The sequence below is a fragment of the Scophthalmus maximus genome, chromosome 7 (genome assembly GCF_022379125.1).
Source record: "Scophthalmus maximus strain ysfricsl-2021 chromosome 7, ASM2237912v1, whole genome shotgun sequence".
NCBI lineage: Eukaryota > Metazoa > Chordata > Actinopteri > Pleuronectiformes > Scophthalmidae > Scophthalmus > Scophthalmus maximus.
This window is the reverse complement of record NC_061521.1, coordinates 21531565-21547773: the sequence shown is the minus strand read 5'-3', so window position 1 is coordinate 21547773 and position 16209 is coordinate 21531565. Positions and strand designations below refer to the sequence as shown.

General features: G+C 47.1%; 1 protein-coding gene across 1 annotated transcript in view; it reads right to left on the bottom strand.

The window, feature by feature from the left end:
• Positions 1 to 22: 22 nt before the first annotated feature.
• Positions 23 to 16209, bottom strand: part of fgd4a (FYVE, RhoGEF and PH domain containing 4a) — a 46149-nt gene continuing 29962 nt past the window's right edge. Inside the window, exons 3-18 of the mRNA XM_035641563.2 lie at positions 11901 to 12053; positions 11151 to 11370; positions 8073 to 8478; positions 5848 to 5937; positions 5585 to 5730; positions 5331 to 5487; positions 4593 to 4731; positions 4430 to 4488; positions 4187 to 4333; positions 3720 to 3892; positions 3378 to 3408; positions 3207 to 3287; positions 2997 to 3122; positions 2665 to 2802; positions 2418 to 2558; positions 23 to 2295 (exon numbers count right to left, since the gene is read on the bottom strand). Of these exons, the coding sequence (XP_035497456.2) occupies positions 2023 to 2295; positions 2418 to 2558; positions 2665 to 2802; positions 2997 to 3122; positions 3207 to 3287; positions 3378 to 3408; positions 3720 to 3892; positions 4187 to 4333; positions 4430 to 4488; positions 4593 to 4731; positions 5331 to 5487; positions 5585 to 5730; positions 5848 to 5937; positions 8073 to 8478; positions 11151 to 11370; positions 11901 to 12053 (2480 nt within the window). The 3' untranslated portion in view covers positions 23 to 2022. The remainder of the gene's footprint in view (positions 2296 to 2417; positions 2559 to 2664; positions 2803 to 2996; positions 3123 to 3206; positions 3288 to 3377; positions 3409 to 3719; positions 3893 to 4186; positions 4334 to 4429; positions 4489 to 4592; positions 4732 to 5330; positions 5488 to 5584; positions 5731 to 5847; positions 5938 to 8072; positions 8479 to 11150; positions 11371 to 11900; positions 12054 to 16209) is intronic.

Below are 16209 nucleotides of genomic sequence, written 5' to 3'. Positions count from 1 at the left end.
ACAAAAGCTTGAGGCACATAAATCATATTTGAATTACTCTTGTTTTATTTGAAGGTACACTTTATAGGACTGTAAAGTGCGTAGATTCTCAAACCTTTGAGGGCGGAGGAGGAGGAGGATGGAAAGGACAAAAATCAGGATTTACATTCAGATCTTACAGATGGGTGAAGTTTTGTGCTTTTTTAAAAAATTGTATTTATTTGAATACTGAGGAGGGGGAAAGAGTTCAGAGGGAGGGGGCACCAGCATTGAGTACAGGGGGATCTTTGCACATGGGCAGCAAGTAAATGAAGATGCTCACTGCGGAGAATATAGGCACATTTCCCCCTCAACGTTTGTAGAGTTAGTGGAAGAAGAAAAAAAACAAGTTCTGCCTACTGCTCTTCTTAGTGGACAGCGAGGGAGCAAAAGTTGTGCTACTATTAACAGGTCATGCTCGTCATTCTCTATAAATTACTTTTTAAATAATAATTACATCATTAAAAAACACATTTACAATTTCACTCTCGCGCGACAGCTTGTTAATATCTGAGATTGTGCTGCATTTGCATGGGAAAGGAAAACGACCGCAGAAGGACGATAAGGAACCCTGCTCATCTCTCTCTCTCTCTCTCTCTCTCTCTCTCTCTCTCTCTCTCTCTCTCTCTCTCTCTCTCTCTCTCTCTCTCTCTCTCTCTCTCTCTCTCTCTCTCTCTCTCTCTCTCTCTCTCTCTCTCTCTCTCTCTCTCTCTCTACATGAATTGAGGTCGGTGACCGTTTGACTACTATTTGCTATTAAACCTCAGTCTTGCACGTAAAAAGATCTATCGTCCAATCACTTATGCTGGATTAGAAAACACGATTGTAATGTGGCGTTTTGATACAAACTATAATGTAGGCAATGTATTACAGAAGATACTGTCAGACCATAGCGATTTGTCAGTTTGCTCCAATTGTTCCTCCTTTAAAGAGACAACCCCGCATATATTACAGTAAAATCAAGTTTGCTCGATCTGGAGAAAACTGGTCGAACCGTCATACTGCTAAACCATGCTGTTGATTTGCATTGTGGGAATTTTATAAGATCCCTTATATATATATTTTTAAGCGTGGCCGTTCTACAGTTGGACGGCGCGGTGGTGTGGTGGTTCGCACGGTTGCCTCGCAGCAAGAAGGTTGATGGTTCGAATCCAGGCCCCCCGGTCGGGTATATTCGATAAACTAGAAGAGTCTCAAACAGACATTCGCATGTGGTTATTTTACCTTTAATTGTTTTCTCTTTTGAATTCCTGCGACATTCACCATAGCGATATTTGCTGATTGTGCAATATACTGTAAGATTAATGTATCGCCGGGAGAAGATGCTGGTAGTTTACATGGTGAGCTGTCTTATCGCCCATCAGGGCATCCGGAGTTCGATCAGACCGCGGGACGAGAGAGGGGAGGTGAGCATCTTCTTTAGCAAAAAGGAAAACGGGGAGAATACTGCAAATGCTTTATATCATACTTTAGATGGTTTTCCTGTGATTTAGGAACAAGACCGATTTCTGTACACTTAAAAACACGACTGTACGTGAACACGGAGGCCGAGTTACAGCACCAGCAGTTTGAACTGTCCTTTCATAGCTTCGATTCACATCCTCTGCCGAGCGTGGCGTCAGTCTGTGGTGGTCCACTGGCTCGAGGAGGAGTTGGCGGAGGCTGATGAAGACTGATGAGTTTTTTTAATAGTGCTAGTTTTAAGGGACGTCCAACTGGTCCTGAAGCCCCTCTGCTCTAGTGTTGATTGTACCAGAGGCCCTTTAGTAGATCCAGCCCAGCTCTGAATCAAAAGTTTGGGTCTGTGAGAAAACCCCAGGAGGAAACTGGGGAACAGGGGAGCAACAAGAAAAGGCAGCTTATCCAGCACTGATTATTTTTTTCTCCCCCCGCTTAATCTTTAGAAGACCTCACGGGGAGTGTTCTGTTTGTGCAAAAAACAAACTGCACATCCCGTCTTTCTCGAGCAGCCGGACAGCAATTTGCTCGCGGAAAAAAAAGGCCTTATGTGCTGTCGCTGGCCGCCTCTTGCGCGGTGTTGTTGTTGTCCGTCACGCTTGTGTTGCCGCCGTTGGTCTGGGGGCATTCCGGCATCCCGCCCGTCACCGCCACTCGGATGACTTTCAGCCAACGCTGCTTGAGCTCCTCGGTGTCCGCGGCGAAGCTGTGGACCGACTTGGACTGGGAGAGGCGGAAGCTGGCCGGAGTGTCGGCGGGCCGGACGCTGTCGTCCACAGAGTAACCCAGGAGGGGGATGGTGCACTGGGCCTTCACGTCCTGGGGGAGAGTGGACGGGGTTGAAAAGGAAGGTCAATGCTCATGGTTGGATTTTAAAACTAAAATGGGTAATCTGTTTGTTTTTTATGGGGGGGGGGGAGTTTGTGTTCTCGCCGCTTTACCTGCGGAGCTCCGTAGAGGTAGAGCACCACACATTCCTTCTCGGGGATGACGCACCACACCTTCTGCCAGGGTTTGTTCTTCTCACAGTACTGCAGGAAGCCGCACATGATGCTGCTGCCCGAGAACTGAGCTGCCTCGATCTGTGCAGAGAGGACGACCGAAAAATGAGCTCAAGAAATATCAACACGTCTATATCCTCATGGGCATCCCAGCACGCTTTCCTGCACATATGTGTGTCCTCTTCACCTCCAGTATGCCCTTCTTCTTGCCCTCGGCGACGCTCTCTCCCGTCAGCATGGAGAAGCAGTCCCTGCAGACTTTGTTCATCTTGTTGCCGTCGTACTCGAGCGCCACCTTATTGTCCGAGCACTTCCAGCACACCACCTGGAAGAGAGAGGAGGAGGAAGACATGTCGTAATAATCGCAGCCTGCCAAAAACTGGATCTCTGGATGTGTATTTACACTTGTGCTAATGAGTCCCCCCCCCCCCCCCCCCCCACCGCAGCTCACTCACTCCCTCTCGTCCACCTACTTCTACATGAATTATGCATCAAAATGACAGCGTCCACATTACTCACGTAGCCGCAGGCCCTGCAGTGGTGCCTCCGCCGCGTCAGAGCGTTGAACGTCTCCTTACACTTCATGCACATTGTCACTTCGTTGTCTCGGATCCAGCGAGGGGCACGCTTCCCCAGCTCTGCTTTCTATTGCCAAAAAAAAAACCCACACTCAACATGACGTCGCAAGACACTCGTCGGCGGTTTGGCGATGTTTGACGGGACACTGACCGACACTTCGTCCACGTCTTTTAATGCGTTCTTGAATGATTCGTTCTTCTGCTGGAAGATCTCGATGGTCTTCTTGACAGCCTGAGGGAAGAATAACCACGTCAAGCTCCAGCTCATATAATCACAAACAAAAATGATCCAAAACTTTTTGGGGATTTGTTCTGTGTGTACCTTTATCCAGTCTGCCTTGTCTTGCTCTGAGCTGAGAAGGACAAACAAAGCCAGGAAAGGCATTTTCATATCACAAAGGCATTTCACAAAGCAGTGATTACAATTATACCAACGTAGCACTTAGCTGAGGTCAAAGACCTACTGTAATTTAGAGTATTTTTAAAAAGAACCTTGGGTTTGCTCACTACACTGTGTGGGCTTCAGATTGCATACAATTATATTCGTCAGTGTGGGAGGGGTTTTGCACCTTTTTACGGGTTTTGCAATAAAACAACTGCTAAAAACTGCAAAAAGGATTATTATTATTTATATTGAATTACTGTCAATCCTCTTCGACCCTACCTGGCCTGTAGCTCCAGTGTCCTCTCCTTCCCCGACACCTGGAAGGTGTGGGGGTAGTCCTCGTTGCTCGTCTCCAGGACCTTCATGCCGTCGAGGCCGATTCGCGTCCTCACCGTGTACTTGGGCCCCCCCAGGCTGAACTTGGGCACGCAGTACAGCAGCATGTTGTTGAACTGGCAGATTGGGGGGGGGGGGGGGGAGGGAGAAGAAACATAAACATACACAGACGAGAGACATTCAGCCCTGAAAGCTAATAAGAATCGAACCAAAACATAATCACATCATCTGGTAATTTGAATAATTGAGAGAGTTGCTAAATGTGCCCCCGCAGTATTCTTAGGCAGACGTCCTCCTCCTGAAGCGATTCTCTTGTTTCAATCGACTCGCGCAGGCGGAGTCTCGTCTCAGCACATTTCCCTGCGGGGCCCTTTTATTATTATTAGCATTATTAAAATTAATTTTCTCACCAGGAAGAGGTATCGCTCCATGGCCGAGGTGTTCCTGGCCGCCAGCTTCAGGATGTGGCCCTCTTTGATGAACTCGTTCGAGGGGTGGACGATGTCCTCCTCCTCGCCCAGCATCTCGTAAATCTCCAACAGTTTCTTCAGATTCTCCTGAACAATGGACGGGACACTAATGTCAGTGGCGCGTTGTGAAAATGTTGGTGAGATTCTGAAGGGTTGAATGAATTCAAAGCCATTTGTACTCACAGATTTCCGTATGGCGCTGTTGGAGTGAGTGGCTGCTGTGGCGATGATTTCTAACGATTCTGGTGAAAGGAAGAAGGGAAAAAAAAAGAGTTAGCCAAATATAGCCGAGGAGAAACAAAGATGACTCCTTGCGGCGAGGCAACTAGATATGATCTCTACTGACTTTCTGCGTCTCGCCGGTCAGAGTCGTCCTGAGGCAGCTTCTTCAGATAGTCTTTCAGCAGCATCTCGTATCGGGGGACTCTCTGCACGGGCTCCAGCATGTGATGCTGCAGCGTCAGGCAGCCGCAGACTTCCTGACTCTGTTCCGGGAATAAACACCCAAAAAAATATGTATTTTACCGTAATACTTTTTGCAGCAGCAGCACATGAAATATGCTTATGCTCAACCCCAGAACCTATTAGATATTGACAAAAACAACACAGAAATGTTGTTTTTCATATAAGCACAACGTTTGAATCTCCCTCTAAAATGAAAGATTATCGGAGACGATTTTCAATATTTTTATGATTATCGGTGTCGGCCATTTTTTTAAGCCGATTTGCCGATAAGATAATTTCCTTTCAAAATGTGCTAACTTGGCTCTGATGCAGCTCCGCAGTCACTTCTCGATGAACTTTTACAAAAAGTCCCGTCCGTGTTTGCTTGTTCGACTTCATAATTATGCTGCTGACAGCTCCCCGCGCTTTGTGTGTTAAGGTCACGTTGAAAGCTTCTGTGAATTAAAGATGTGCGTCAAAGGAATTTCAACAACGTTTTGTGCTACAGGGGTTGGATTATTCACAATTACGACGCCTGTTGACACTTTTTTTTTTACTGCAGAAAAATATCGGTTTCAAATATCGGTTATCGGTCGACCCATAATTCTTTTGCCAGACATGGATTCTTGGCCCACAGTACCTGTATCTCCTGGATGGTGGCCTTGAACTGAGGGGACCGGTCCGTCCACTGCTTCAGCAGCTCCATGGCCTTGTCGAAGTTCTTCACGTACTCGGCGTACATCTTGAGGAAGGGCGTGAGTTTCTGCAGGATGTCCCCGATGCGAGGCGTGGACGCCCTGCAGGGAGGCGAAGGGGGGGGGGTCAGATGGAGGTGAGTCTTTTGTACGAAATCATGCAACATTCATTACGATTTATCTCTGGGCTGGAGCTCACCATTCCCCCATGCGTTTCTCCAGGTCCGGCAGCAGGAACTGGCTGTGGAACGTGTTGATGGAGGAGATGTTGGAGAAGATGTTCTTCACCACGTCCACGGGGTATGTTCCTTTATTCGCCTCCTCCATTAACTTAGCGCAGAAAACCTGAGGAGACGCACAGACTCTTAGCTTGCTTTTGGCTTGTTTTCGCATGAGGGTTTCCTCTGTTGTGCAATGAAAACCTTTGGTACGGTCCAAGTGGAGAAGTGCTGAGTTGCTCACCTGGTCCAGCAGGTTGAGTCTGGCTACGTAGGCCTTCTCCGTGTGCAAGAGCTCGCTGGCAATCTTAAACAGCTTCTGCTCATTCGTCTCCTGAAAGAAAAGCGGAAAAAACAAGAGGACACATCAGTGGGAATTCGTGTGTGTAAACTGAAAATGTCAATCGCGTGAACTCTACGCGTCGGCAGCACGGTCGCACAGTTTGCAGGCAGCATTGACGACTGTTTCAGACGATAGGAAGCGTCTTCGTCACAGAGAAGAGGGTTAGAGTTAACATGGGCTGAGGATAATGCAGAAGTGCGAGAGAAACTGTGTCGAGCTTGTGATTTCTGGCTCGTCTCCAGTTTCATTCCCACATCATCACTGTGATTGTCCGGTGTGTGGCTTCCCATCCCTCTGCAAGTTCCTGATTAGTTCAGGTGTCATTCAAAAAACTGAATTCACACAACAACAAAAAAACAGACAAAAAAACCAACATTTTAATGAGGAAATGTAAGATCTGTACGCAAATTGTGAATCGGTCAAGATCAACGGCAAAGTGACTCGCACGCCGTTTGAGTGCAGCCTCGCTTTAAATGCCGTTTCGCTGTGTCAGTGTCATTAACACGGGGCTGATAGTGGGCTGGGCTTGCGGTGTAGCAGGGGGCCCCTCGGAGCATGAAGATAGAAGGGAAGTGACGGCAATAAGTACAGCAACACACACACACACACACACACACACACACACACACACACACACACACACTCAAATGAAGTGTGTTGTTTTATGGCAGGACAGCTAATGGCATGATGGCCGTGGCAGAACATTTCATACTGTGCACAACCACCATGAAATATTGATCCGAGTTACCCGAGAGCAGTCGGCGTTACATTTCGACAGAATTCATCTGCCAGTAGATCCACAATTCTCTGCCAAGTATCTGACAGATGGCTGTTGTGTTGTTTTCAATCGTACTGTATTTCAGAATACTTGGACTGCAGTACACATCTGGAGACAAGTTAGATTGGATCAGCTCCACCAGGAAAAAAGCTAGTTACAGTAAAAACTGATGCATCACGCCAAACTAATATTACATAGCATAAATATGTTTATATCCATTTGATACTTTAAAGCTGCAATAAGTGGGTTTATTTTGTTCCCTGGAGGCAGAGGAGACAACACAACACGGGCTTATTATTTGTTTCTAAGTTGATATGGTCAATTTGTGGCAGTTACCGTTTCACATTTGCATAAATCTGGAGTCATGTTTTTAGTACTGTTTTCGGATTCAGTTGCTTGTAGTGAGCTGGAACCTACGATGAGTCGGGTGATGACTCTCTGTAGTTTCATCAGTAGGCACAAAACATTGTCTAAATCAAATTTATACATTACTGAATGAAAGAATTGGGAGTGAGTACAGCCACTCTTGGTAGAAAAAACACACAAAAAAACCTCTTAGATGGCAGAATGAGAGGAGATTAGAGACGTTACTTGGAACCAACCGACCAACACAAGAAAGAGCGAGTGTTTGTTCACTCCGTTTCAAAATGTACAAATGACCTGATGAGAATCGATTAACGGGAACAGAGCCACTCCAACCTAATCTGGACTGAGATGATCACAGGCCTTGATTGATGACTAGATTTGACTAATCGATGTTCAAAAAAGAAGACTCAGCAGAGTAAGAGCCCTTTCAGGTCGACAACGCCAGTGGAGAACGTGTCGTTTCATCTGAACAATTCCTCGTGGCACAATTCACGTCGCGGATGACTATTGTGTTTTGACACTGCTCGCGGATCTTCCCTCTCCGATCCCCTGGAGACTGCCAGGGTTGTTTGCAGCGCTGAGAAGACGGGAGACCGATCACAACCTGAGGTATTTATAATCCGCAGACAACAGCAGGCACCACGGGCTTCGTGAAGGGGGGGGGGGGGGGGCGACACTGAAACACGAACTCAAACGCTCGGCATCTGTTCGTGCCTTCGCAGGGAAAAAAATAACCCCATCTCTCCGTGAGTAACGGCGTGCACACTCCAGTCCATCGTAACTCTATCTACACAAAGTCTGAGCGAGGCCCAGGGCCCCGAGTGGTTCGGATGATTTAATTATACTGAAAGTGCAGACTATAAATAAATGCTCGCGGTTTGTTTATTGGAGACTTGAACAGTCAAAGCAACAAGACGTCAGGCTGCAAATGTATCACACATAGCGGATAAAAAAAAATAAAATAAAATCGACCAGCGCGTACCTTCTGGTCTGAGCTTCCTTCCTCGCTCCTGTGCTCCCTTTCCGCTGAAGTCCCAGTCTCCTTGACCTCAGCGTGGTTTTGTGTGTCAGTCCTGTCCGTCTGCGGCGGTGACTGATCCTCCTCCTGCCCCGCGCCCCCGTCGCCCATGTCTCCGTTCACCAGCGCGGCGCTCTCTGTCCTCGCGCTCTCAGTCGCGGCCTCCTCTCTCTCCTCCTTGTCCTGCTCCATCTCCGGCACTAGTGACCCGTTCGCCGCCGGCTTGTGGTCATCCTTGTGCGCGGAGGAGCCGTTCTCCTGGTTCCTGCCGCTCTCCGTCTGCCTCGGCTGGGGGCGGTGGGCCGGGCTGCAGTTGGCCGACTTGCTGATGGGTTTGAGCGGCGAGCTGTCTCTCTTGTTCTCTGTGTGGCTGCAAGGAAGCAGAGGGAAAAGGCAGAAGTCGGTCAGCACATTGAAGAGCGCAGAGGGAGTTAACTAACAACCTTCCCTTAGAAAAAAAAAAAAAAAAAAGATAACAGGAGGCCGTTCAGGAGCTGCTCTCGCCGACACGTTGATCGGGGCAGTGTGGGGACACGAGGGTGAGCCGAGAGCTTTTGCACGCGAGTGTGAGAGTTAAAAATAAAAATGGCAGTGATGCGCAAACTTCCTTCTATCTTATGAGGCCGCGGAGAGCTGCTGTGGTGCAGAGGAAGTGTGGTGTGTGTGTGTGCAGAGGGGGAATATAGTGAGGAGGAGGAGGAGGAGGAGGAGGAAGAGGAGGAGGAGGGGTACAACACTGCTCCCAAGTGTATGATTGATGCTGTCCTACTTCCACACACACACACACACACACACACACACACACACACACACACACACACACACACACACACACACACACACACACACACACACACACACACACACACACACACACACACACACACACACAACCTGCTTTATACGTTTTTGCTTTAACATCACTTTCGCTCTTAGCTTGAACATGAATGAACCGGTTAAAGCAGTCTGCACAAGACGATTTGAAAATACAGCACAGGAATGGAAAACCAACTTAACACTCGCACTGAAACACACACACACACGTACACACATACACACACACACGCAGTACGAATGTACAATGTCACCATTCAGCTGCTGGGCTTCCTCTACCGGCAGTCAGTCCAGCTGTTTCCCCACAAATGACCCTCCAGACTTCCAGTGTGACAGCTACTGTGTCTCAGCTCGTCTCAGTGCTGATCCCCCCTCTTTTCAAAATTGGCCACCAACCATCCGATGCGAGCATGACTTCCTGCACATCACCGGCTTCTCGCGGAAAATAAACAAAAAGACGTGACTATGTCCCTGATCCCTCTCCGGCCCCTCGACAAGATGTTTTACGCTTCGGCCGAGTTCACTGTCGCGTCGAATGATACTGTGTGCGGTAGTAACAGGAAGTGAGTATAAATAGAGGAACAACAACATGGCTGGCGAATCACTTCTGGGTTGTCGGCCACCTGAGGTGTTTAAATGAAAAGAAAATGAAAAAAAAAGATCATCTCAGAGATTAGACTGAATGATGAGCTGGAGGAAGATTTTGAATATTGTGTTTCAGGAAACAACACACACACAGACACACGCACACACACAGACACACACACACACACAGACACGCACACAGACGCGCACGCACACAGACACGCATGCACAGACACGCACAGACACGCACAGACACACAAACTGCACTGCAGTTCCTCTTTGCATGGAAAGTGTTCCAAGCACATAACAAGTGTTTTGAAACAGGCTGTGAGCGAGACCAGAATTGAAAAACGAGCTTCAGCTGCCGTGAAGCCGCCTCGGTTGCTTTAAGGCAGCCGAGTGCCATGTGAACCAGATTAGTATATTAGTGGGCTAATTCTGTTTCTCGGAAGGCCTTTTCTTTTTCTTTCTGTTCCCCGGGCCACTGGAGGGCTAATCCCCCCCCACGGGGCCCTGCAGAGTCTGAGTTGGAAAAGATGCACCAGGTCGCCCTTTATTGACCTCGTTTCACAGTCGAAGGACGTGACGACAGGTGTGGAGGAGGCAGCCTGGGAATCTGTCATTCTTGTTTTTGGTGCAGCCAGGCTACAGATGAGTCGGAATATGAGGCTACAGGCGTGAAATGTTAGTGGGCCGCCTGCTACTGCGGAATATTTCTGGGCTCTACTGGACCAGCAGCCGGGACAAGGGCACCTTTGTTGTGGCCTCTCGCCACCGTCGACGGGCCTCCGTCACGGATCTGGGTCCTGCAGCCACAACCAAAACTTAAACATGACTTGAACTAAAACAAAATGTAATGCAAAAAAAAAAAAAACCCAGGGGGAAATACATCGGCCCACGCTGGTATGCCTCGCAAAAAAACCCGCTTCAGCGACGCCTACATCGGAATTAACTCGAACCGTATGAAGTTTTAGTAAAAGTTAAAGCCAGCAAGTACTTTTAAAACTCCAACTTGCTGTGTGGCAACAAGATTAAAGTGTATAGACCTTTGAGTAACCCGCACAGATCCTACCTCGTTCTCCTGGGCTTCATCTCGCGACGCAGCGTCCCGTCCCACGACTGAATGAGGAGCTGCGTTCCCCCACCGCCTGTACAAATCTCCTTTCATCCCCTCGCTAACGCTTGGCTTGTGAAGCGCGTGCGCGCGCGCGCACACACACACACTAATCTCTACTTGTTCTGCAGCTCCAGCTCTCGTCTGAGCCACTGTCGATGAGTCAAAGGGCCGAGGACTTTAATAGAGGGACTTCTGCTTTTCCTCCTTGAAATAGGCCCCGAATAGGACACACGAGGAAAGGCAAAAGTTTTCCGTCACTGCGTTTCATTACAAAAGGCCATGAGGTGACGTCGATTGGTAGTTCTTCAACCGCAGCCAGTATTTCGTGACGAAACCTCGCTTCCCTGGTCACAGAAGGGTGCGATAACATGTCGCGTCAGCGAGGTTTCTCAAGAGAAACTGAGTAATATTACAGGATAGATAATAAAAAAAATGAGCAGGTCCAGTCAGCTCTTCTTTACAGAACATGGGCTTCAACATCACACACCCACCAGAGAGCAAAGTACCTGTTCTCCTCAAAGCGACTGATCAGGTCTGAGACTTTGGAGTGTTTCTCCCTGGCCCTCTCCCGGCTCACAGACGTTCTGCCTCCTCCTCCTCCTCCTCCTCCTCCTCCTCCTCCAACTCCCTCTTCCATGCCCCGTCTAAGTGATGGCTTCTTGTTGCGTCCCAGTGGGGATGAGAGATCCGTCACTGGGCTCTGGAGGTGCGGTGGCTTTGGAGGCACTGGGGAGAAGACGAGGGGAAACATTTGACTGCAATTTCAGTGCAAGAACGAAAGGGGGCAGTGTAAGGCTATCCCAACTGACGCCCAACTGCAGAGCGCTGACTTGTGTTCAACATCCTACACTTGTGATGAGCATGAAGTAACCCAGCTCGACATAGAGAAATCCCTTTTACCTTTTCTCTCTCAAATGCTGTGGTAGGACATGAAATATTTCTTGTCTGATCTACAGCGGCGGGAACAACTGAGCTCGTCTTTTCTGGGCTGAATGATTGATGAACGGGGGAACGAGGCTCAGGGTTCACTGATACCAGGCCAACTCACATAACTCCCTGTCCTCAGGCATGGTCGAACCATTGATTATGCAGTATAATGTTTCTAGGGGACTACAGAGTAAATAAACAGGGTGGAACAATATTCAAGCAGGAGAAGCGTCACTCCGAGACTGTGTCAGTCAGTGTGAGTCACTACTTTCATGTGTGAATCATAGGCCGCTTTTGGCGGAGTTTGCTTGCGACTCATCGTTGCGGACCTTCTGGTTTAGACTGCAGCCGGGGCCTGCTGCCAGAGCCTCTTCCATTGACTCCTCTCCTGCCCTTGTAGGTCGTCCCAGCGCCGGCCCGATTCAGACACGCCTGCACGCTGGGTGCGTTGCCGCGATCGCACGCCGGGCTACTGCCTAGAGCTGAAGGACACAGAGGAGAGAGAGAGAGAGAGAGAGAGCGAGAGAGAGAGAGAGAGAGAGAGAGAGAGAGAGAGAGAGTGTCTGTTACAACACGATCAATGATCAATTCAGCATCTGTGGGGGGGTTTTTCAGAGAGTGATGATGCAACAGTAAATGAGGGCAGTCTGATCAGAGGACCCCGGTCCGCAGGTCCAACGGTACAACCTCATGTAAAATGACAATACTGATTTGCCAAATGATCACAACATACTGGCTAATTAGGATATATTATCAATGTGTTTCCTTTCCTTTAAAAAATACAAGTTGTTCTGCGTTTTCGCTGCTCAGCCTTTCGACACTTTTCTTTATACTGTGTCATTGTACGTTGTTTCAAAAATTCTTTATCACTATCATTTCGCATTTTTTTTTGGTGTATGTTTTCCTCCTCAGTCAGTCAGATGATGCACCATAAACGCCAGTGTCTCTAACAATATTCAAAAATATTGCAGAAACGCCACCATCAGATAATCACTCCTCACCGTCCAAAGGTACAATACCACATGTCATGCTCAAATGGGACAGCCACGTGGAAATGCTGTTTTGTATTATTAGTATTTGACCCGAATTAAGTGAGCCTGTGGCAAGAATAACAAGTAAAAATTGCAATTTTGTCATGCCACACCTAAACTAAAAATGTTGTAGACATTGAGTTCAAGTGACAAAATCAGTCTATCGATGCAGACAGGCAGAGCGGTCTGGAGAGCTGCAGCCTTAATTTCACTTTCAAGGTTCCATAGTCATTTTCCAAAACCCTTTTTTGCTTTATTTAAATTCACAACTACTCAAAATTGTTCAAGCCCTGGAGGACCTTTCCAAGAACACACTTGCCATCACAACTTTACCATAATTTGAGTTCGTCCCATACGGGCAGACACACTGTAATTCCTTCCATCCACATCCCCTCCACTGAAAAAAATCACAAGATATTTTTAATATGACACATACTGTACGTATTTATTTCTGTAAATAAGTTTAAATGCTTAAACAGCTGCAGACCGCATATTAGAGAGTGTCGGACGGTTCGGTTGATTATCCGGCTAATCATCCGGTTGATGATCAGCAGCACCGGGAGGCTTTAACCCAACCAGCTGGCCACAGATGGTGCAGCATCAGTGTTTAGAGAGAACAGACAGGCTGATTTGAGGCGCAGACTGGAAGTGTTTACAGTCGTCTAAATCTACCTCTGTCTGACCTCACAGCACACACACACACACACACACACACACACACACACACACACACACACACACACACACACACACACACACACACACCCACCCCATAGACACACACATGTACACTTAAACATGCAGCCTATTAAGGCAAATGTCCGTATATGGTACTATGCTGTCAGGGGCCATGAGGCGCTCTCATTAATTCCCTAGCTATTAGTCCATTAGTTTCCATTTAGGGAGCTCACTTAAATGGATGTGTGTGATTTAACAAGAGGCGCTGATGTATAGGTTGGATGCAGGAATCGATGTGGCTTCGCACTTGACTAAGTTGAATGGATAAACAGCGTGTGCGGTGGAAGACTGCAGTATATTACCGACGCAGCAGAGTTGAGCAGAAAGCATACAGGTTCTTTGTCATGTCTGTTCTGTTCTCTTTGTGATGTGAGAAAGAGAAGTGTTGTCCTCTGTCTGACACTCACTGATGCTTAGTGTGGAAGGAGGAATTTTCCATCTCGGGACCATGAATCTCTTAATTTCTCGATAGACTCCCAAAAATAGCTGAAAGCATCTCTTCAGGAGAGTGCATCTAATTATATTTCAGAAAATGATCTTCAATCCCGCAGACATTAAAACCAAGAGTTAAGTGATTTTATGTCCACTGGGAGCAGCAAAACAAGTTGTTAAAATATCGAGTATGAAAATAGACGTAGACTCCGGCTCTCCAAAGTGAAGCCAATGTGGAAATACCACAAAGTGTAATACCACTAAGAGCCACCAGGGACTTGCTCCCAAAAAACTCTGGCTCTAATAGACATAGATTCAGAAAGTGTCAACTAAGACAATTCATTTTTTGCCACAGGGCGTTACGGTGTCATTAGCTGAATTCATTTTATTTTTTTTCAACATTCACTAATTTTTAATTATTATGAGTTAGCAAACAATACAGAATGGAACGAAACGTTAGCATTTTGAGTGTTTGTCTTTACGCAGGTGGTGTTAAGTCGTTTATTAGAGGTTTCATTGCTGAACACATCTGCGGTGGCTGGAAAGGTTAATGAGAGCTATATGAGAGTCAAACGAAACCTCGTAACAAGCCCTCAAACCGAAAGAACAATGAGCTAAACGTCACATAAATGCTTTGCACAGCTGCAGGGAACCAGGTGACAATTCTCAGGGCGTTCATCAAGTCATTCCCTTCATAAACATGAATTTGAATGCTGCTTTAATTTACGATTTATATGAACAACTAGTATCAGAGTAAAAAATGTATGCGCTGTGTATGTGGTGTGTATGCTTCCAAATTTGTTTACAAAAATGTTATGTGCAAAAAACGATGCTTGGGTCCGCAGCTCCATATTTCTTTTTCTCTACAGTATGTCTGTCTATCTTACCAATTTTAAAACAGAAAGAGAAACAAAAATCGCCACAGAATCATACAGTCACTAGTTTCTATTTTTACAATATGACCGTAATTAGAGACGACAGCTCTGACTGAAAACGGCCCCACGCTGTTTTTCTGGGAGAGCAGACATTTTAAACACAGCCCCCAAATTTACCAATCAATCCAGAGGGCAGCCTCAGGAATTCCTCTTGATTACGTGCTTGGCTTCCCTTCACAGCCACATAAAGAGATTGTAAGAAAACATCCAGGAATGAGTTATACACCATATTGTACATATATATGGCTCAAAATGAAATACTCCTTGCCATGGTAGTTATCCTGGGACATTGCAGGGGGTCCACGCTCCAATGCCAGGCCCTGTCTCCTAAAGGTTGTTATTAACTTTGCTTAAACACCATGTCCCTCGCCGGAAATCAACTCTGGGCTGTAGACTTTCACTTGAGCCGGAGCAAGTCGTGCAGGTATTTTAATTGTTACTGATCAAGATCAGCATATGTTAGTTATATGGACACAGCAAATATACAGTATTTGGTTGCAAGTGCAAATTCTTGTGTTGACTGAGCAAAAACAATATTTCCAATTAGGATCTTGAAGCTTTTACCTCAACCATTAGGGTGGTGAAACGCACACAGTCGTGTTACATTAAGAAAACAGCATGATCTCCACTTCCTCTCTCAGAACAGAGTGCTTGGCAGGATATAGTACAGCTCCTGGTAACACGCTCATTCTGGCATCTTGTCATTAAAAAACTGGCTTGGCACAAGTGACAGACCGCCACGTACAGTAAATTAGAAGCAGCCAGCCGCCACCCTGCTGGGCCACTTTGACTTTCCTCCTCCATCTGCGTGACGGGGGAAGGAGCCCTGTTGTCTGGATCTGAGACACGGTGATGTAAACAACACAGGGGATTCTGATAGACCAGGACTCTGAGCACGATCAATGTCGAATGTCATGTCAAACCATTGGATTTGACAGGTACTTTTACTGTACACAGACAAGTCCGTTTTGCATAGAAACCAAAAAAGGCGCTGCTGCTGCTGCTGCGATCCAGGAAGTGAGGAGTTGACAAGTCAGACTGAGACTTGACCTTTGCCTCTGGCCTTGATGCAGGATGGTGAGACTGGCTGTCATGGCAACTACTAGCCAGTTACCTTGCGAAGATGCTGAATTTTTTTATCCGCTGAGCGGACTGAGCCCGAAGGCATTTGCCTCTATCTCAATAAATCCACAACTGCACAGCCAGTGTGAGAAATGAGAAAATGCTTTTGTAAAAGGTCAGGCATCATTCGCGCTGTAGATAAGAAGTAATTGTGCACAAGGCTGGTTTTGCAAAATGCCCCCAAAACGCACTAACTACAACTATGAAAAGTGTCTTCCCTCAAAGACCGAGGTATATGGAACCTGTCAAGAAAAACATCCTTGGCTCAGCAAGGAGCTGAGGCCCCCCCCCAGACCGACAAGCTCTGCGACTTCAGAGCAGTTGAGGAATGAGTTTTCAGCGAGCCGGTAAAGGAGGCTGAAGGAATGCATCGCTTCGGC